The following is a 22,958-nucleotide window of genomic DNA, read 5'->3' as shown; positions in this document are numbered from 1 at the left end:
TGAAAATAATCTGATATTATAATGATGAGTTTTGTTGGAAATACTAGGAATATTATAGTAAAAGGTAAATTCAATGGGGTCGATTAGAAGATCAATCAATGAACAGTTCTGCGATTGGACCCATGAACTTGCTCATAGTAAGAAAACGTGAATGTTTGAAGGTATTGATAACAAAAAACAAATTTTGGGTGGGACGAAGTTTGCCGGGTCAGCTAGTCTACAATATATTGACTGACAATTTGATTTCTGTTATAGTTTCACTATGCTATCGGAGCTCAAATCTGAGTTAATTTGCGATAGTTTCACTACAGTTGAAAAATGAAATTGGATTTTCTTTTATCTTTGCCTTCGCGAGCTGCTTATCAGAGTATGGGATGTCTTAAGCTATCTTGTCAATCTTTGGAAAAGTTTCATAAAATTGTTAGTTCTACAATTTTTTTGAAGACAAACTCAACTATCAACGAAGTACAAAACAATATTTTATTGTTTTATTGTAACTTAGTATGAGTTTAAATGAAAACGTACAACTATCAGGATCAACAAGGTTAAACGAGAAAAGATTTTTGAACATCTTTTTTTCAGAACGGCCTCAGTATGTACCGCGTTGATTTTAGTGCAATATCGTCAGCAGAAGCAAATTCGTTGTGGTGCTCCATCCTAATAGGACTCCAAAGAAGCCCATGGTTCGGTTCACGGTCGACAGTTCCCAGCGTGATCTCGTCGATGACGATGAGGAATAGCAGAGGTGAACACCTTTCCCAGCAAGCATCAAATCGTATGAAAAGTCATAATTGGAGGCGATATACATACATCCAAGACACATTTGGATGATATATGATGCATATAACTGGCATATACATGCAAAAGTGGAGGCGATATACGTATACGTCTTTTTTTATCCCATCTGTTTATTTTTATTATTGGGCTCATCTAGCATTTCAGCTGTAACAGAGCCGAATTTATCGTGTACATTTTTTCTCATGTTGCATATTACACAGTAGCTATATAGTCGTAAAAGTATTCCTACCTCATCGATACACGTTTTTATCTATTACGCATTAGCCATTTAGGCGTGTGAGTATTCATTCCTATTCTATCGATACACAACACATGTCGCATTTTTCGGCGTAAAAATATTCCTATTGTTCGAATGTTCACAGTTGGACACAGCGGGACTGTTGATATGAGGCTTCCATTGTTGTGTTAATAAATAGCACCAATTACCGATGCAGCAGATCGATCGTATGTGGAATGAGAGGCTGGTATCACCATCACATGATGATTGATGCATGGACGTAGTAGCTAGAATAACACACAAAGATGGTCAGTTGAGGGCCCTTAGGTTATAAGCTCACGATTGTTCGTTTAGTAGCGGACACGCATCCAAATAGGCTACGAAGACCGACTACAAAAACCGAAGACGTATACGCCTTGTTTCATATGCATATAAAGATGTTCCGTTCTAAACGGAAGAATGAAAATAGACACTATAAGGTTTTAGCAGTAAGGTTCCTCGGTAAGATTTGTAGCGCAAACGTGGCAACATTGCTTTTCTCATTAACCGACGGTAGCATATCGAATAGGTTGCGTCAGCTATATAAGCGAGTTAGTACAGACGTAAGAGTTCAGTTTTATTCCAACCTTTGTAAAGGCCACAACAATTAAATAAATTTGAAACAAGTCCGAACAGTGTCATTCATTTCCGACCAAGATTGTAGATCCACACAAGAACCCCACCCGTGGTAATTCTGTGTGGACACCTACATTCGACAAAGGTCTATGGAAACCCATACATACCAAATACAGTCCACCGTAGAATTGCCCGAGCCCGAACAAACGATATACGATGCTTTTTATTGGTCCCCTTTCTTTGGGACCTGGCTGAATGCACATCTAGTCGGCCGCAAATGTTGCGGTTCCCTAGATACTACATGAACTGAAAAGTCCCGGATTTTTAATTAAAACTATCGATTTTTAGGCAAAGCTGTATTTATTTCTCAACATAATTTTTTTCGAGGGCAATACACTTGGTATAGCGAGTTTATTACATTTCGATTCCCTTTCTGTTGTACGAAACATCTAAGTCTTTAAAATATGCTATTTTGAATCATCTGTTGAAACATCATCGCGCTGCTGTTTTTGGTCGACGGTCAGCAAACGCGGCACCCATCGGGCGGTAGCTTTTTCATGTCCAAAATGTCGTGCGAAATGTATCTCACTTGCTTTTTAAAAATCCTTACGGCCTCAGCAAACTTGCGTAACTTCACTTTACGATCGTTCAAAACTAGTCGATGCACTTGTTTTACGGTTTCTGGATTCGTAGCCTCTTTTGGCCTTCCAGAGCGAGGTGCATCTGCGGTGCTTGTACGGTCGATTTTAAATTCACTAAACTACCGATAAACTGTTGTTCTCGAAGGAGCAGAAGTGGAATAACATTTCATTGAGTGTTCATCAATGCAGTGGTTGTTTTGACGTAGGACTACGTCTTTCATTTCTATACCGGGGTGTAAAATCAAAGTTTCGAAAACGAAAGCGTTACGCCGGAAACCGAGATTTTGAGTCCTAAACAACTGAACAAAATGGTATGATAAACACTTCATTCTAAAGATAAAATGTCTACGCGTTCTATACTTGTTACTTTTTGATCCAAAAACTTGTTTCAATAGTCTTAAAATTGCTTTCAAAACAGGCTATTGAAATCACCAATCGGTATATAAGCGAGCGCCGCTCGGAAATCCACTCAGTTCTAATTGAACAGCGATTGGAGCATGTTGTCGCAGTTGTGGTGAAGCTCTTCGTTTATCATGAAAGCGCGGATGAACGGTGTCACCAAAAGCCTGTTTGTGCACCCTAGGCCAGAAGGGAATCCATCAGGAGGAGAGTGATGCCACAAACGGCTCCCCGGGAAGACATCGCTACACACACATACACGCGCGGAATTCTTTCCGTTTGGATGCCATTCAGCATCGAGAAAGTTCCGGAAAGATCTAATCATTTCTGGAAAATAATCTGCCTCTGGGAATTTAAAAAGACATTCATGTGAAAGAGTTTATTTGAATGTTTTCTATCCATGTAACACTGTGACCAAATATTTTTCAATCAAGTACTATTAACAGGTGGTTATCGAGTTAGTATTAACCACTGGTGGGCTTCCAGTATCGAGGAAAATGTGGAAATATCTAATCGTTGCTGGAAAATAATCTGCCAGTTCCCCTTGGAATTGAAAATTACATTCAAACGAAAGAATTTATTTTAATGTTTTCTATCCATAAAATATCCATATAATACATTTGGGTTTGTGATTTGTCAATCAAGTACAGTCAGCAGGTTGGCTTCTGGAGATTATTCTTCAGAACAAGGTTTTTCGTATCCTATATTGGATGCATAAAACCTTGTGCCTCCAACGTAACGCTCTCGTTTTCGAAGTCCCCCAAATATTCATTTATTCATTCATTCAGAATGGATTTAGATTCAACTTCAAACAAATGATCTCTAAATCAACGATAGTCCTACGTCACCCTTGCGGTTATACCATAGATATAACCCACTTCCTGTTTTTTATCAGAATACGATATTCCTCTTTTTCCATTTTCTATACGAATGCTCAGGTAGTGACACTTAAACAACTGTTATTTGTGAACAAATAAACGAAATGTCATGAAACTTCACACATAAGCTAGTGACAGATGAACCTATCGAAATGAATCTTGTTCATTTTTAAGTGGCGCATTCTGTTGACAAATCCCGGGACTTTTCAGTCCATCATTTACGAATAAATGATGTGAGATTTCTTCGGATAGTGCGTGGTCAACTTTGAGCATCTCGACTAATATGCGATCCACATCCGGTGCTTCGTTGGATTTCATACTTTTGATTACTGCTTCTATCTCTCGCAATGGCAGCGCTACTGTCTTGACACGGGAATTTTGTCTCACTGGAGGCGACCCATGCTAGGGCGTTGGTGACTGGTTGTTCACGGGCACTTGGAGCAGGCTCGATGTGTTTGAACCAGCATTTTAGCTGATCAGTGGAGTCGGCTATCAACTGACAAGTCGCGTCTTTTACAGGCATCCTGATATTTATCCTTGCTTCGTTCAGGCGTCATGATATATCGTAGAGGAGGCGAAGGTTACCGGTTGCAGCGGGTCTCTCCCCTTCGTGAACAGGAGAGTTAGCCCACACTCGCTTGTCCCGTCGACACGGGCACTTTACTTCCAGGTCGAGGGCACGATCATCCACGCACTTGCTCCTATTTTTACTAAAGGGTAAATTACGTTGGCCCGTCCGATTTAGGTTTTTACGCAACTAGTAAATCGATTTTTCTCAATGAAAATTACATATAATTAATAATCAATATTAATATTAATTATGTGGACAAACCAATATTGAGGTCATCGAGATGTTTTAATTACATGATTTAGATATATAAATCTGACACAAATGGTGTGCAAGTATGATGTTTACAATATTTGTAAGTGTTATAATCCAGAAATGTCTGAATACGTACCAAATAATCATCTGGTGGTTTATTGAAAGTTAGCTCAAACGAGGGACGCATTGACACCAATAGAAGGTGGACTTTATAAGCCTTTAAAACATATCAATCCGTTAAAATATCCTCTAAAACCAAAAAAGACAATTTTCTTTATATGTTTGGAAACATTTAAATACTTGATTTGACACAGATGCGCTGAGCTAGAGTATTCAAAAAAGTGGACAAACCAAGATCATATTTTCGACTAAACAAACCAAACTCTTTGACCCCAAATGTATTGCAAAAGCTTTTTCTTTGTTTCAGCGCACGATCATGGAGAATGGGGTGGTGTCAATTCATGTGCCGCCCGGCTGTGTCGATGTGATCTGTCACTATCCAAATGCCTACGACGCTACCACTGTCCACATAAACGGAACGTGTGTACGACATCTCCACTGAGATTACTGCAGAATCTTATAATGGTATACTAGGAGGGTGGAAAGGGAATTCACCAGAGAACATATACCAAACCAACTTCATATGTGTAGATTTATACATATGACAGGCCCAACTAAGTACAAACTGTTAGAAGTAAATAGACGATAGAATGTGTTATTCGGGATTTGATTTTATTCATTTATTTTCTACAGTAAACGAATTGATACTGTATCCGAAAGCCGTGTACCATTCTTATTGCTTATTACTTAAAGCAGAACAACACAATCTGCTGCAGCTCCGCACTTAGAAGCACCGGAACAATTATTAATGCCATGAAGTAACTAGTTGTCAGAAGTGCAAGAACCAATACGATCTTTCACATCCCTGTCATAAATATCGATACCTAAAGTAACAATGTGATGGGAGATAAATAAATGATTTGGATGATAATAGCATATGGTAAGCATATTCGAGGAATAGCTGCTTCTAGAGAACGCGCTACATTTTTTGATCATAAAATACGATTTCTAAGATAGTGCTTCACAAGTTGGATGCAGACAACCGAATCCTCAGCACTATCGTGACCAGCATCTGTAATGAAAGTAATTATTACAATTTGTACTATTAAGCAACTGTTTGAGGACCAAGGAGCTTACCGTTCTCTTGGATGATTTTCTTTAAATTCTCAATACAAAGAGTTTTTAAGGCACGCTTCTTTGGCGGTCCCATTTTGTGAGGGTAAAGTATAGAGGTATCCACTATTACGTCGTGGATGAGCTTCAACGCCTTGAAGTCACTATCCAAACTGTGCCCAATGAGAATGGTCTCTGAGTTGAACATAGATAAGAGCACCGCCTGCACGTTGTGCAAGGTGGTAGTGGTGTTTTTGAGCATCTGCTCTGTTATGCCAGAAAATCTACGAACAAAAAAAACGTTAGGTCAATAAAATTTCCAACGATGAGTGTTGTTGCATTACCTAGTGTTGTAATCAACAACCTTATTCATCGGTTTCACCAAGGCATCATACACAGTTTTCTCGTTGATATCCACCACAGTTATACGCGTCAATTCCAATCCGCCCGTCGTGTAACACATTTCACAATCCAGCGCGAAGACGTCTTTCTTCGAAGGCACAAATCCCTCCGGAGGATCAATGGTTTTTACAAACCCGGTGAGATCATCGTAGTCCAGATAGTGACTCACGTGATAGTTAGCATACATACAACCCGCGGTACCGGATGGCTGCTGGCAGCAATTGTGAACATTGTCGGCGAAGCCTCGCCGATAGCTGGTACTTTTGGCATGATAGTTACACGAATCAACAGCTGGCTCCTCATATATATCTAAATTGAACACTTTAGAGCAACGAGAGCAGTAACGTTCGTTCTCATTCGGTGGTCGGGAAGGTTTGGGGGTGAATATTTTAGCCTTTCCTGGAAAATCGGTTGCCCGAGGAAATCCATTCGATCGGATCTGATCTTCGGTCATAATACAATCGTATATCATTTTGTACGCTTCAGTCGAAGAAGCACTGTCAATACCATACGATGACTTGACATCTGTTTTCCTGGAACAATATGTCGAGAATTATTTTATGAGGAAATACTTATTTTCGTTAAGAGACGAACAGTTTTTTGTTCACGCTCCAGGATATGTTCTGTCCCATTTTGCCGGCTAAAATCACATCATGAGATACCGTCTTATTTCTGAAAAAAATAAAATAAAAATTAATTTGTTTGTAATTAACGGTTAGTGTTCCGACGTTGTTTGACTTCTCAGTCATTGTATGAACGCTAGTGGCTATCCAAATTCCCTCTTTTCATAATTATATGACCAATTTGTATTGAATTTAATCGAATTCGCGTAGTGTTTCATTCAACCACTAATTATAAAATGTCACTGTTCGAAATTATTTGATTTATTTTGTAAAAGTAGTTTGATCTGTCTGTCATAATTATACAAATTTTGTTTGTTCTAACAAACTTCTAGATCTAAGTGAAAAATCAGTGTAGCTCAACTCAATTTAATTCTTTTGTTGCATAATTTTACAAAACATGTGATGAATGAAAAATTTGAGAAGATGTTCTCTTCGCGATCATAGCACGTTTAACCAGGTCCTCGATTACAAGCCTTCTCCATCCCCCTAAGATGCCTAAAATATTCTGTGGGAAAGCCATCCACGCCGGTCCGACCGAAGCACATGTGCAAAATTTGTGGATGGGTGTTTCAGTATATATGTTTCCGCAATGTTCACGGGTTTCGTTGTCTACTCGCTGCATTACGGTGCTCGATTTTGTCATTCATAAGTAAGAACCTGGAGCTATTGAGAACCAGAGAAGAGCGTCCAAAGCCCCTAAGAAGAATGGCTGTAATAGCTGTTAGTCATAGTTATTATGCAAAGAAAGACATTGATAAACTTCTAATCACATCACTCACCACAGAGAATCCTGATTCTTACCTCTCCCCACTAACAAATACCCTCTCCATGATAAACGCTAGGGAACCATGCTATAGAGACTGACGACGAATATCATACTAACATTCCTTCCCTTCCCCCTGGTGACTGTAAGGACGTGGCCGGCGTCGTTATTGACTATTTGAAGCTCTATTCACCGAAACTTTTAAAATGAGAATGATTTGTTATTCGAAATCGTCATTCAGTATGTTCTTTGTGCAATTTCGCTGGTTCAGGTCAGTCACGGAGAGCAACTTCGAAGTGTACAGTCTACCCAAACTCAAGCTCAAACTCCTAGGTAAGTACAAGTTAGCTCGCTACGTTGAAGTAAGCTTTCTCGAAGCAATGTTTCGCCATGTTTGTGGTCAGTTCACTGTTGGACTGTTCCACGTTCCACCCTTGGCAATTCAGTTCGATTGGTGAAGAGTCGCAGATGTCGGTTCATTGCGAGTGGTTTGCATTTTAGCGCTGGTAGTTGCAGCTTCTGACCTTCTTCCTTTTTACTATGCGCCAGCTGTATTATCGGGAGGCGGGCAATTATTCCTCTTCACAGAAAAGTTCCCATCGTTGATGTAGTCTTCGCTGTATGTATGCTCAACGGTGGTAGAAAAGACGCAATGTACCATATTCTGGAAGTGCCGATTGCATTCAACATGCTCAATTTTTGGTGCAACGTTAGCGTGCGCAGAGAATGCAGTCACATTTCCTGCGAAAATTTCCTCTCCAGCGCATTCAAAATCAAAGTTGTCATGTTGTATGGATATTGTGAAAATAACAACCTTCACATAATCCAACGTCAAACAGCAACAGTTTTATGTAAGTTCAGTTTTTCTCCGACGGCCCTCTCGAAACGAGTAAACAGCCCACTCATACCATCGACTTGATTTGGCGATGTGATGATCACACTGATGTCATCTGCATACACCAGAGAAAGATGTCCATTGATTATAAATCGAGAAGATCGACTGATAATGTACGATAGTAGAGCGATTCCAACAGGACGGTGATGCCGAAGACTCGCTATCCGATCTTTCAGAACGAGAGTAGCTTGGAAGATGTTATGCTCCGAGTTCGAGCATTTCAGCCCATCGCTTAGAACGTGGTGTTCTCTCATTGCCCGCTCCAGTCTGGTTTTGGGGATACGGGAGAACAGTCTGTAATCACTGTTAAGCAGTGAGATTGGACGATATCAATGAGCTATGTTGTTACCACCACACTTCTTGACCAGTACGATGGTGCCCTCCACGAATGCTGCAGGAATATTGCCACTGAGCGCCTTATTCAGCAAAAAGTTCAACTCGTGGTGGATGACATAAAACATGAGGTAGTAAAACTCTCTCGGAATACCATCACAACCAGGGGACTTTCGTGGTGCGCTCGTTGTTGTTGTAGACCAGATTTCTGCTGTCGTAGTTATCTTTCATGATGTCTCCGTTTGACGGAACAACATTTTCGCAAATAAAAAGAATCCGACTTCAAATCTCACCTAGTGACAAACTACAATCACGCCTTCGGGAACACCATGACTTGAACCATCTCACGTCATTCGCCGTGCGGAATAAAGGGGATTGTTTCGTCCTGCTCTGTCTGCAGCTGCGTAATGATGGTTTTTTCTCGGTCTTGCTCTCAACTTGAACTCGCTGTGACAGAAATTGTTCTCTGTGAAATTCAATCGAAGACGGCTTTCATTTGAAAAATCTTTGATTTATGGCTTCGCGAACAAGAGCCATTCAATCCAAGAGCCATAATTGCTGCGTTGCTGGGACCAGAACTGGAATTGTGCGGTCAGAAGATATAGTCTTGGGGCCTAAAAACCACGATTGATTGATTCTGATTTTGAGGGTTCAAGGTGGCTCGTAAAACTAAGCAGTTCTGGAAAAAATCGATGATGACAGTGGAGGAACGATGAAATTTTGACCGACTATCGTATTATTTGGTGCTCTCACACCAACTGATTTTCTGGGTTGTGGACCGGTGGTTGATCTATTATTATGCTTCGTCACGTTCGCTTACTTTCTTGATTAAATAGCTTTTTATTCTTGGCACATGATATATGTATATTTTTATTGAAGAGGTTACAAAGCTCTACCTGCCTTATCTGGGACGGGTTAACCCAGACGTCGTGGGGGGCTCACACCCACTAAAAACCAAGCCCTCTACTGGTCACCTCGTTCCCCCGGGACTACATCCAGACGACTACTTCGGGAAGCGGCGATGCTCATGCACTTCATCGGTTGTTCATACTCTTTTTCTTTATTGATTTCATTCTAATTGTGCCAATTTTGGCAGCATCCGTTCACCCGTCGAGACGAGCACCGATTGGGACTTGCCCTCCATCGTGACACGCACTCCGTCACAACTACTCTCGTGGGGTACGCACCGGTTTGATGATGTCGTCCACTCGTTCCATTGAAACGATCTTTGCAGTGTTCCCTTATTCAGGGCACAACCAAGCGTTGTCAGGCAGGTATTTTGTTGTTCTCCTCGTCGCTTCCATTCCATCTCGCGATTATCCCTCCGAGACGTGTACCGATTAGGAACCATCGCGAGACGTGTACTCACAGTCACCATCGCTGGATTTCTCTTCCCAGCGGAGCACCGATTAGGTAGTGTCCTCCTACTCAACTCGCACTACGTCACAGCTACTTTTGTGGGGTATGCACCAGTTAGAAGGTGCCCTCCTTGACGATTTCTCCGTTGAAACGACTCTCGCAGTGAACCATTCTATTCTGCGATCAGGTATTGCCAGCGCGCATTATACTGTTCACCACACCGCACACATTCACCTCACCAGTAACCGTTTACCCATCGAGACATGCACCGATTAGAAATTGTCCTCCAACTTGACGCGCAATCCGCCACAACCACCGTCGCGGGTTTGCTACCTGTCGAGACATGTACCGATTACGAAGCGCCCCCAACGTGGCGCGCGCGTCATCACAGCCGATTAGGTAGTGCAATCCAACATAACGCATACTCCTTCACAGCTACCATCCATTACAACAGCTCTCGAACATGTTCACATTCCACCGCCAAGCATTGTCTATGCGCTGGTCGGCCCTTCACTTCCGGTGTAGGTCGGACATGATGTGTAGGATTACACTGTTCACTGCATTCCAGGTGTCCTCGCCGCAACACATATTCTCAGCATGAAGGTCAGCCAGCCCCTCACGCCTTTCGGGGAATCTGCGGCATACGAAAACGACGTGCTCCGAAGTTTCCTCCACATCTGCACACTCCGGACATACATGCGATCTTGCGTGTCCAAACCGGTGCAGATACGAACTGAAGCAGCCGTGACCAAACAAAAAACTGCGTTAAGATATTCACCACTCCATGTTTCCTGTTGGCCAAAGTTGATGGGCATGAATTTTGTTAGTGCATTGTCTTTTTACAAGCGTAGTCGACGTAACTGTTGAAGTTCAGCCGACCATCGATCTGCATCGCCAGGTATTTTAAATTTCGCTTCGTAGTTATTGTGTGCTCTCCAATTGTGATTTCTGCCCGTTTCACCGCCTTGCGATTACTGACAATAAGCATTTCCATCTTGTGGTGTGCTATCTTTAGTTTCACACTTTGCATCCAGCATCCTATTATGTCTACCGACTCGGTTGCAAGCATTTCGACCCGTTCCAAGGCTATTCCTGTCACGAGGATAGCGATGTCATCCGCGAAGCCAATGATCTCTACCACTTTAGGCAGATTCACCTTTAGTACGCCATCGTACATACTGTTCTAGAACGATCCCTGCGATCCAGAGAAATCCCTGCGGAACTCCCGCCGTAGTTTTAATCTGCGCCTGACCCGTGTTTGTCTCGTACACCAGCACCCGGTTTTCGAAGTAGCTTCTCAGCATACTGCACAGATAGTCTGGGACTCTCATCGTGGCGAGCGCAGTCGCGATGGTCTCCCAGCTGGCACTATTAAACGCGTTCTTAACGTCGATCGTTATCCCTGCGCAGTATCTGTTTCCTATGTGCTTCTGTTTGGACGCTTTGTTGGCTCTTTCGACCACTATGCGAATGGCATCTACCGTAGATCTCCCTTTCCGAATCCCGAACTGACTATCGGACAGTCCACGAGCTCAATCCGTGTATTCTGTCAGCCTGTTGAAGATGGTCAAGTTTCCCAAGAATGTCCAGCAGGCATATGGCTCCATACGATGCTGGATCACCCGGCGTCTTCCCTGGTTTGGGCAAGAGTACTAGTTTTTGCACCTTTCATCGATCCGGAAAATAGGATTCGCTTCAACTAGCTCATCGTTTGACACCTGTCTGCGTTCAGTGTTATCTAACCCATCCTCTCTATATGGCGTGGGTGACCAGGCCATCGGGTCGTGCTGCGTGAATAACCCTTCTATGATAATTTTTAGTTTTTCGGAACACATTTCGGAGGGAGTCGTTGAGCCCCTGAGCTTCGCCATCACCACTCGGTAGGTATTGTCCCATTGATTGACGTCCACGTCCCGACATAACTCCCTGAAGCAATTAGAATTGCTCTGCTTTATCGCCCGTTCAAGAATGGACCTAGCCTCTCTAGATTCCACTCTCCGCTCTTCTCTGGAGTCTGACGTTTCAGTCAGTTCATCCGCGTTCATGTTTAAGACGTCGCTCTCCACACGTAGTGCTTCGACAAAAAGGTCCTTGTCAAAGGTTCTTGTCATCCACCATGTCCTATTTACTCGTACTGCCACAGAGTTCCGTTGACTAATGGTACAACGAATGGCTTGATGGTCACTGTGAGTGTATCCTTCGCATACCTTCCACCTCATTTTCGTCATTAACGATGAACTGCAGAAAGTCAGATCGATGATGGACTCACGACCATCCCTGCGGAACGTACTAGAGGTGCCCTCGTTGCACAGGGCTACATCCATCTTGGTCAGAGCTTCTAGTAAACTAATTCCTCTCGCGTTGGTGCATCTACTTCCCCATTCTACTGCCCAAGCATTGAAATCACCTCCTATAACGACTGGTCCTGGTTCGGCGAGCTCCTCGGTGAGGACATCCAGCATTCAGCGGAACTGGTCCATCGTCAATATGGGAGACGCATAGCAACTACAGAAGAAAATTCCGTTGATCTTTGTGATCACGAAACCCTCGCGAGTTCTCGAGACTACCTCCTGAATGGGATATCGGTCCATGACTTGAATGGCGGCCATTCCCACTTTATCCGTCACCCAATTGCCGTTACCAGAGGGAACGCGATACGGCTCCGCAATTATGTCGCATCACAGTTTGTTTCTGTCGTTGACGGCCACAACAGTTGCTGTGCGGTGTCACAAAGGTTGTTAATAATTTTCGTTGCCTCCATCACTGTTGGCTTGCCCTTGCCTGTTTTTAATCGGATTTTCATCGGAACTTTGCCCACGATGTTTTCCTTTACCAACTTCTGACGCAGGACCTTCTCAGTGGTGAACAGCCTGAGGTTCCGGCATTGTATCGATGACTCGGAGGATGAGGCCCTTACATTCGCTCCGTCGCCGAGAGCCTTTTCGACAAGTTCCTTGAATGCTGAGCTCCTCATTTCAGGGTCTCTCTTCAACTCTTCAACAGCATTTCTTGAGGCCAGGGTCCCTCAATTTCTTGAGGCCCGAGTCCTCTCGCATTTTTCTGAAGACTTAGGATTTGATTTCCCGACTTTGCTAAGTCTCAGGTATTTCTCCATTACTGCCGCTAGAGCCCGGTGTTTCCACTCGGTTGAGTGATCACAGCAGCCTGTATCCATCGTACTGTTTTTTCGTTCTTCGTTGTTCTTGTTGGTTGTCTCCATTTTGGTTTGGTCCCAAGTCTGAACCGCTATCTCCGCTCATTGTACATAGTCGCCTTTTTGTGAGGCCATGCAATGTTCGACACGCGTGGACCGTGTTCAGAGTCGGATCGACTTAAGTCAGGAATTGTTGGCGCAAAACACATGGACCACTTTACAACACACGCTCGAAACAGCGTAAATAATTATCGCACACAATTTGCATTCTGAATACTCGTGTAAACAAGATTCTTTTTTGTCTCTTCATCACACATCAACTGCCGAAGCAATTGTTCCAATCCGGTATAAAAAATCGCCCAAAAATGAAATAACGATAGTTACTAGGAAAAGTGGGAGCATAGTGGTCACACTAAGGAATATGTCCATTTCCAGTGCACACATACCGATTTAATTTCCATTTCACGAAGAATATTATAGTTCAACTCATTGTTTTTCAAGATAGCCAACGGCTTTTACTATACAAATTCAAAACAGTACACTTTTCAGCATTAGAAAAAAAGATGAAAAATCGAACTTTTTTTTGCTTGGAGGTAAAGTGGTCACCTATTGGGGGAAAAGTGGTCACCCGCCCATATCAAGCTTAATGGGATAGATTTACGCGTTTTTTTCGTCCAAATTTATTCAAATCATATTTGTTATAGTAGGTATATGCATGAAATAAGCTTGGCCTATTCACCTAGAGTCTCAATTTAAATTTTCTCTTGCATAAAAAAGCGTGGTAAGAAACACATAACGTTCCGCATAATGACGCTTGGTTTAGTTGGAGTGGCATATTTATCCAGGGGCAAAGCTACAAAAGGATCTTCTTCAAGAGCAGAATGTGATGAGGTATATCAGCTTTAGTAAACAGAACATTGTAAGTTGTTATTCACCTATGAACCACCCAAACATGAAAATAATTTCTATGCTAATTAATCGCTGAGATTGAACAAAATATCTGTTCACCTCTCCTAGAATATGTTAACCGTCGTTCAAACTGATGATTTGTCCAATATATCAGATTGAATAAACTAAATTTCACGAGAAATTCCTTAGATACCATGCGCATAGAACTACGGCCGAATGGATATCGAAAGAGTATTTTCTGTTTTTATTTGTATTTTGACATGCGACAGCTCTACTGAAGTACAGGGTGACTCAAAAGTCATTAAATTCTTCAAACATAAGGTGACTATCAATACGGCATCTATAGTCAATAGTTACACTACCAAACAAGCAGGTGACCACTTTGCTCCCACTACCCCTAATAGAATTCTCAGAAGTGAAGCATGTTTTATCTATCACAGCAGCTCCACGGCAGGGACACATGATATGACAGTGTGCGCTTGTATCTTACAGTGGTGGCAGGATTGAAGCTATATTCAACTAATGCTTGCTCTCCATCGATGGTGGCCCAAGAGTTAATGTTCCACTTCATTAACATACGAGTAGACCAAACACCGAGTGGTACGCCTTCGGCTTCGGCCACGAAAATTCGCAGATAGAAAAACTTCTCCGAATTGCGTTAGACAATTGACGACATTTATTCTGACATATCTTAGGGGAGATCGTTATGACGCACTTCAATACTACCGTCTTCCAACGAGATACGGAGTTTGTGTTTTTTGACGTAGGACTACGTCTTTCATTTCTATACCGGGGTGTAAAACCAAAGTTTCGAGAACGAAAGCGTTACGCCGGAGACCGAGATTTTGAGCGTTAATAGCTCTTAAAAAACTGAACGAAATGGTATGATAAACACTTCATTTGAAAGATAAAATGTCTACGCGTCATATACTTGTTACTTTTTCATCCAAAAACTTGTTTCAATAGTCTTAAAATTGCTTTCAACACAGGCTATTGAAATCACCAATCGGTATATAAGCGAGCGCCGCTCGTAAACCCACTCAGTTATGATTGAACAGCGATTGGAGCATGTTGTCGCTGTTGTTGTGAAGCTAATTTCGTTTATCATGAAAGCGCTGATGAACGGTGTCACCAAGAGCCTGTTTGTGCACCTAAGGCCAAAAAGGAATCCATCAGGAGGAGAGTGATGCCACGGTTCCGCTTGAAACATCGGAGCAGCCGCCACACACACACACATACACGCGCGGAATTCTCGTTGCTGAAAAATAATCTGCCAGTTCCCCTGGGAATTGAAAAATACATTCATGCGAAATAGTTTATTTTAATGTTTTCTATCCATATAACACTGCAACCAAATACATTTGGTTTTGTTATTTTTCAATCAATCGCAATTAACAGGAAAGCTTCTGAATATTTTTTTCCCCATCAGTGGAAATTTTCGTATCCAATGTTGGATGCATAACATGAAAAACGGAAAATGTTTTACATCGCGAAAATCAAGTCATTTTCGAGCGATTATTTGCTTTCTACTCATATAATGCTGCGACCAAATACATTTCGTTTTGGATTTTTTCAATCAAGTGCGATCAACGTAAGACCACGTCTCTCGGCAATTTATTAGAGGTGCAATGAATATTTAGGAATTCCCGCTCTACGCGCACTGGCAAACAATGTTTACTCAACAATTTCTCAAACTAGAAATGGGTGTTGTGAGAAAGGATTAGCGAACGCGAAAACGACAAACGGGAGAAAGATACGTTTGGAGGTTGAAGGAAATTGGCAGAAAACTTCTTCATTCTATCATTCAAATAATGTGATTCATACCACATCGTTTTGCCAGAAAGAGATTATTAATGTTCAAAGGAGGAATCGAGTCCTCCGAGGAAATTACCCAGCGCAAATTAGAGTCGACTATCGATTGCGGCATTCGTACACAAATAATTTTATAATGCAGTTTCACCAAAGTGATTTCTTCGGATATATTCACTACATCATGTCATGTACTTCATATTCTTCATTAAGAAATCCATATCCATGGCACCTATCGGTAACGAATTATTATCGAAACCACGATTTTCGCTAAATGCTCCTTTCAGTTCGGCCTGTAAAAAACTTTTCTAAACTCTAATCCATCAAATTTGGAGCCCTGAAAAGGGCCGTTGATTATATGCTAAGCTAATATAGCAAGCTCTCCTCGGATACGATGGGCCAGCTGGATGTCCTTGGGCATGATGTGACGCGTTTTGCATGGATAGCACACAAATTGGTATCTTCGAATAAGCCTCCTGCAGCGTCATAACCGCGGAACTTTGGAAGCGCAAGTCGGGTTTGAAGTCCTGAGCAATTCCACGAACCAAATGCTGCAAAGGTAGCTTGCGGATCAGTAATTCGGTCGACTTCTGATAGCGACGAATTTCATGCGAAGTTCCCGGTCGATAGCGATGTGGCTTCTTCATGCTTCCTGCGGCTGATTCGCTTATCCGAGCTGCTTTCGTGGTGCCTTACCACCGAAAGACTAACGAGCTGTCTGCGAAAGACTAACGAGCTCGAGTCCTCACGGTGCGAGAGTAGAGTAAGAAATGAACGAAAGCAAAGGAAGCGTCATTTTATAAACCATAAAAGTATAGAATCTAAATCCCACCCTTATTATATTCGTGAGTATACAGTAAGCTTATACAATAAAGAGGGTGGGGTTTACATTCGATTCCTTTATGTTTTATAAAACGACACTTCCCTTGCTTTCGTTCATTTCTTACTCTACTCTCGCACCGTGAGGACTCGTTTCATCGGGACTAAGCAGACAGTTCGTTAGTCTTTCGGTGGTAAGGCACCACGAAAGCAGCTCGGATAAGCGAATCAGCCGCAGGAAGCATGAAGAAGCCACATCGCTATCGACCGGGAAATTCGCATGAAATTCGTCGCTATCAGAAGTCGACCGAATTGCTGATCCGCAAGCTACCTTTGCAGCATTTGGTTCGTGGAATTGCTCAGGACTTCAAAACCGACTTGCGCTTCCAAAGTTCCGCGGTTATGACGCTGCAGGAGGCTTATTCGAAGATACCAATTTGTGTGCTATCCATGCAAAACGCGTCACATCATGCCCAAGGACATCCAGCTGGCCCATCGTATCCGAGGAGAGCGTGCTATATTAGCTTAGCATATAATCAACAGCCCTTTTCAGGGCTCCAAATTTGATGGATTAGAGTTCAGAAAAGTTTTTTACAGGCCGAACTGAAAGGAGCATTTAGCGAAAATCGTGGTGTCGATGATAATTCGATACCGATAGGTGCCATGGATATGGATTTCATAATGAAAAATATGAAATATATGACATGATGTAGTGAATATATCCCCATATCGAAGAAATCACTTTGATGAAACTGTTTACCGTTTGTCGTTTTTAATTGTTGGGAAAGGGCATTATTTCTGCTGACTAAATTCCAAGAAAAAATCCATTCCTTCTTTAAGCGTGATTCATTCTGCTTCGGATCAACGGAACAGTATGATAATCATTTCATACAAAAGATAAAATGTCCAAGAGTTATTGCTATTGCTATTTATTGAGTCGACAAATTGTTTCAATAGCTTAATGATAGCTTCGAAAACAGGTTATTGAAATCATTCGTATCCGTATGTAGCTCGCCCACTTGGAAACCCATTAATCTTATTGGAATGTGAGATGGGGAAGCTCATACTTACGTCTATGCATTATGCTGTAAACTACAGACTTTTTTTCTCCGTACTGATTAAGAAGCCGACCGAACTATCGGTCGACAAGTCAGTCTGCAGTCGGCGAGGGCTCTTAATTTCGTTTTTGCAGGCCGAACCGAAAAAATTTCAGTCGAGTTAACTCTTTTTTACAGTAATGCTTTTGAATCCGGACACTTTGCATTACATTCAATATCATACCACAGCCATAACATTTTTTTCATGTTGAATTTATGCGATTAATAGTTGCTAATATAGTTACTGATAGTTTCTTGATAGTTACTAATCAATCGCATTAATTCAACATGCAGAAAATGTTGTGGCTGCGGTATGGTATTAAATGTAACGCAAAGTGTCCGGATTCAAATACATTACTGTATACTTACTTCGATGTTATTCGTTTCTCTCTCAGGGTAAGCAACGAAGGGTGGGGTTTAGATTCTATACTTTTATGGTTTATAAAATGACGCTTCCTTTGCTTTCATTCATTTCTTACTCTACTCTCGCACCGTGACGACTCGTTTGTTTGGGACCAAGCAGATAGCTAGTTAGTCTTTCAGTGGTAAGGCACACGAAAGCAGCTCGGATAAGCGCACCAGCCGCAGGATAGGTGAAGAAGCCACATCGCTATCGACCGGGAACTTTGCGTGAAATTCATCGCTATCGGAAGTCGACCGAATTGCTGATCCGCAAGCTACCTTTGCAGCTTTTGGATCGTGGAATTGCTCAGAACTTCAAAACAGACTTGCGCTTCCAAAGTTCCGCGGTTATGACGCTGCAGGAGGCTTATTCGAAGATACAAATTTGTGTGCTATCCACGCAAAACGCGTCACATCATGCCCAAGAACATTCAGCTGGCCCATCGAATCCAAGGAAAGGGTGCTATATTAGCTTAGCATATAATCAACGGCCCTTTTCAGGGCTCCAAGTTTGATGGATTAGAGTTTAGAAAAGTTTTTTACAGGCCAAACTAAAACGAGAATTTTCGTTTGGATGCCATACAGCATCGAGAAAATTCCGGAAAGATCTAATCGTTGCTGAAAAATAATCTGCCAGTTCCCTGGGAATTGAAGAATACATCCATGCGAAAGAGTTTATTTTAATGTTTTCAAATTATATGGCGAACACAGCGACCAAATACATTTGATTTCGTAATTTTTCAATCAAGTGTAATTAGCTGGAAAGCTTCTGAAGATTATTCTTTCCCATCAGTAGGATATTTTCGTATCCAATATTGGATGCATAACATGAAAAACGGAAAATGTTTCGTATCGCGAAAATTATATAATTTTCAATCGATTATTGCTCAGTCGCCGAAATTTTCATACTCAGAGAGTTCATTCTCCTCTAGTTTGCCTTCCAAATTGCCATCGTAAACCACACCTTCTCTCGATTCAATCACGCACGAAAAGCATACTGAAATGATATTCAACATCGTTACTGAACGAGCTGAACGGCGAGGGATCGAGGGATTCATTACCTGGCCTGACCTGACCTGAAATGCAATCAGTTTGTTTTAACTGTAAGGGAGCGCAGAAAAGCCGATGCTGATACTCTCGTGACCAAGAGAGTATCAGCATCGAAATACGGTTCCTCGGGAAGACATAGAAGCAGCCGCCACACCCACACACATACACGCGCGCAACTCTTTTCATTTGCTGGTTATCGAGAGGAAACCTGGAAAGAAATGATCGTTGCTGAAAAATAATCTGCCAGTTCCCCTTGGAATTGAAAATTACATTCAAGCGAGTTTATTTTAATGTTTTCTATCCATATAATACTGCGACCACATACATTTGGTTTTGTGATTTGTCAATCAAGTGCAGTTAGCAGGAAAGCTTCTGAAGATTATTCTTCAGAACAAGGTTTTTTGTATCCAATATTGGATGCATAAAACCTTGAGTCTCCAACGTAACACTCTCGTTTTTTAAGTCACCCAAATATTTATTTATTCATTCATTCAGGATGGATTTAGATTCAACTTCAAACAAATGATCTCTAAATCAACGATAGTCCTACGTCACCCTTGCGGTTATACCATAGATATAACCCACTTCCTGTTTTTTTCTCCATTCTCCACTTCATGCTTCTCGTCATGTTCGTCAACGACTTTTTAGGTGAGTGTCAGGTCGCTGACCTGAACAATCACACATGCATCACCTCTATGGCACTGAATTTTGTTGATTTTTTTTGTCTTCAATCCAAGAACCGAGCGGCAGAAACTACCGTTCAAAATAGATTTTTTGATTCATATAAAAATCTATTTTGAACGGTACGAAATTCGCCACCTCTGCCAGTAAAAATATATAAACACATATTGCATAGTGGTGGACTAGACTAGTGGTGGACCAACCAACTTCAAAAAATTAAAATTTTACAGAAAACACGATTTTCTGTAGCATCATGCCACCTGTTTTGCAGCTCATCATGATTTTCAAACTCGGGTTTTATAGGGATCTGTTGCTATTGGTGCTGTTTCTCACTACCAATAAGAGGAAAATGTATCTAAGGTCTAAAAATCCGAAAAAACGACTTTCTCAAACTCGTGGAGTTAGCCGTTTTTGCAACTAGGCGACACAATTGAAATCATATGGTCATGTGGTAATGAAAACTGAAATTTTTGGTAGCCGTCTGTCCAGAATTTAAAAAAAAATCAGCAGCGTGACCGATTATATTTATCAAGGAATTGCTATACATATACTTACTTGTCCGAAGTTTCACTTCCTATTTTGACGGCTTCCTTACGCAGCTTATGTATCGCCAGAAGAGCACTACTCTTGTAGATCGTTGGTGTCGTACATTTACTAAGTACCGTTATTTCCTCCGTTTGGGCCCGATCCCACGCATCTTCGCAGCTCGGATAGATCTTAAGGCAGTGACCGACCATAATGTTGTAGTATTGCATCCGGACATTGAACGAGATTTTCGATGAATCTGGTTCCAGTACAGGTGGGGTAGGCTTCGTAGGAATGGCTGCAGATGATGTTGATGCAATGGGCGCTGTGTGAGCCACTCGACCAGTTCCTCTGGAAGCCGTTTGAGCCGGTGTGCCGCTCGCCTGTGCTTTCTTCAAACTTTCAATTTTTTCTTTCGCTCTTTGCATTGCCAATACGCTAGCGGCGGGAGCAAAACGCCCTAGAATTTGCACAGAAATGATAAAAAAATGTTTTATCTATAGAAAATAAATGTGAGAACCTTTGGGTGTTGTTGCGGTTGTTGCATCGGATGATTTGCTGTAGAAACTACTTGCGTTCATTGGCGCAGCTGGCGATTTGTCCTGGACCTGTGAAGTACTAGGTTGAGTCGGGCTCAGGACCGGCGATCGAGCAGATCCATTGCTGAGTCTAGGGGTTACCGGTTTTTGCATTGCCTTTCTCGTTTCCTCCTCAATTTGTTTTTTGGCGTCATCTTCCAAGCGTTTTTTGGCAGTCAATTCTTCCTGTTGCCTACGAACTGCTTCTTGACGGGCGTATACCGACTGAAAAATCTATGATTTTAGTAAACACAATAACGAAATTTCTTCCAAGCTTACCCTCATTGCGTTTTGTACATGATTCGGTTTCCTCACGGCAGCAGGTGTTACGCTAGCGGCTTTGCTTGCTACGGCTTGTTCATGAGCTACGCGTTTTTTACGACTTTCATCGTAGCATTTCTCGGCGAAAATATCAATGAGTTCAACATCGTTGTCCTTGTTTTTCAGTGGTTTCTGACTTTTCTCTCCGGACGCTTTATCAGGTTTCACAGTGTATTCTTCGAATATCAGCTTACACTGCTTCATTACTTCATCCTCGTCACTCACGTTATCAATATCACTAGGAGGATTGTCCAGAAGCTCTTGGTAAATCTCATCAGCCAACTCAACTTTTGGTTGGGTGGATTTCGAAGTTGATGAAGAGAGCAATTTGCTAGATTGTGATGTATGATTGGCGGAAGAAGAGCGTCGATGTTCCGTTTTGCTATGTTTACTACTTTTCGAATCACTTTTTTTAGAACTATGAGATGACCGATGATTATCCGATGACTTGCTACGATCTTTCTCTCTTTTATGTTTCCTATCGCGATCCTTCTCCGATGTCTTACGTCTATCTTTTTCTCCTTTCCCCGTTTCTTTAGACTTTTTGTTCTTCTCATCTGCAATGGTTTTATTTTCATCCTTAATCACTTTTTTCTTTTTGTCGTTTGAGCTTTCTCGGTGCTTAGATCTGCTGCGCTCTCTGTCACGTCCTCTTTCCTTGTCTGACCTATGACGATGTTTATCGTCTCTTTGGGAATTTGAAGATGTTTTCCGACTACTTTTTGATGAAGTACTCGATCTCCTATCGGACTCCTTCCGTTCTTTAAAGACCTTCCGGTGGTCTCTATCATCCTTTTTGTGTTTAACACTGTCCGAGCTCGATTCGCGTATACTGTTGGAACTGACTTCATCTGATGTCTTGCTAGTAGTATTTGGCTTAGTACTTGTATCACATTGAATGGGTTTTTCAGTGATAACTTCAGCTTTGTTTACTTCCGAAACTATCGATTTGTGCGTTGAATCTTTTTCTGGGGTTTGCTGTTTCTGTTCGTCTTCTTTGGGACCACCGTTTGAACTTTCCTCCTGGACTTTGTCAGTTTCAACTTCTACGGCCTTTATTTGCTTCTCCTCTGCGTCCTTTTGTTCTCCGTTATCCTTTGCCTGAATTTGTGCGTTCGTCTCGGTGTTATTCAATGATTTCTCTTCGACATTTTTCTTCACTTTTGGCACATATCTGGGCGCGATGATTGTTGGCATGGGTATGTATTCTAGTTTGGGTTTCTTTTTCGCCGGTCCATCAGAATTTGCATCCGGGACAGTACTGTTCTGGTTCAGTAAACTTTTCGGCGTTGCGTTGTACGTAGCAGCGGCCGGTGCGTCTGAAATTAATTTATAAATTGTTCTGCCCGCTTTATTCAAATGGCGGGTAACTAACCTGGTTTAACATGCCGGAAATGACAAAAGGGTCTCGTACATAGATCCTTTTCGAAAAAAGGACAATTAATCGACCGGAATAGTCCGGTTGCGGGGAGCATTTTCAATCACTTTGCTTTTATTCAAGGGAAGTGTATACTCCGGCAATATGTATAAATCAAGTCCACAGTAAATGCTAAAAGAGGGAAATTAAACAACATTAACATTAGCGAGAAAGTAAACGTACAATTATTAACCCGTGCAAACTTGTATTCCTAGGAATCATTGGTTACTGTCACTATTGATGTATTGGAATGAAAATTGCAGTATGCCAAATGTTG

The 22,958-nt window shown here is 41.9% G+C and overlaps 2 protein-coding genes across 6 annotated transcripts in view; one reads left to right on the top strand and one right to left on the bottom strand.

Annotated features, from left to right (window-relative positions):
* LOC129780472 (uncharacterized) overlaps positions 1-5,090 on the top strand; it is a 24,775-nt gene extending 19,685 nt beyond the window's left edge. For 2 of the 3 annotated variants that reach the window (XM_055788790.1, XM_055788789.1), the window contains exon 5: positions 4,799-5,090. In XM_055788790.1, the coding sequence (XP_055644765.1) occupies positions 4,799-4,965 (167 nt within the window). In that variant the 3' untranslated portion in view covers positions 4,966-5,090. Of the gene's footprint in view, positions 1-582; positions 1,169-4,798 lie in introns of those variants that run through there. The other variant, XM_055788791.1, reaches the window with a different exon arrangement.
* Positions 5,085-22,958, bottom strand: LOC129780470 (RNA exonuclease 1 homolog). 3 transcript variants are annotated; one of them, XM_055788783.1, is made up of 9 exons: positions 22,875-22,958; positions 22,640-22,813; positions 21,223-22,583; positions 20,886-21,168; positions 20,396-20,825; positions 6,541-6,618; positions 5,889-6,479; positions 5,569-5,828; positions 5,085-5,503 (listed from the first exon to the last, which is right to left on the bottom strand). In XM_055788783.1, the coding sequence occupies exons 2-9, from the start codon at positions 22,737-22,739 to the stop codon at positions 5,424-5,426; spliced, it is 3,183 nt and encodes a 1,060-aa protein (XP_055644758.1). In that variant the 5' UTR covers positions 22,740-22,813; positions 22,875-22,958; the 3' UTR covers positions 5,085-5,423. The 3 variants fall into 3 exon arrangements, with proteins under 3 accessions (XP_055644758.1, XP_055644761.1, XP_055644760.1); XM_055788786.1 differs by having other exon boundaries at positions 22,865-22,916; XM_055788785.1 differs by lacking the exon at positions 22,875-22,958 and having other exon boundaries at positions 22,640-22,852.

This window comes from Toxorhynchites rutilus, chromosome 3 (genome assembly GCF_029784135.1).
Source record: "Toxorhynchites rutilus septentrionalis strain SRP chromosome 3, ASM2978413v1, whole genome shotgun sequence".
NCBI classification, from domain to species: Eukaryota; Metazoa; Arthropoda; class Insecta; order Diptera; family Culicidae; genus Toxorhynchites; species Toxorhynchites rutilus.
This window is presented reverse-complemented; position numbering and strand designations above follow the sequence as displayed.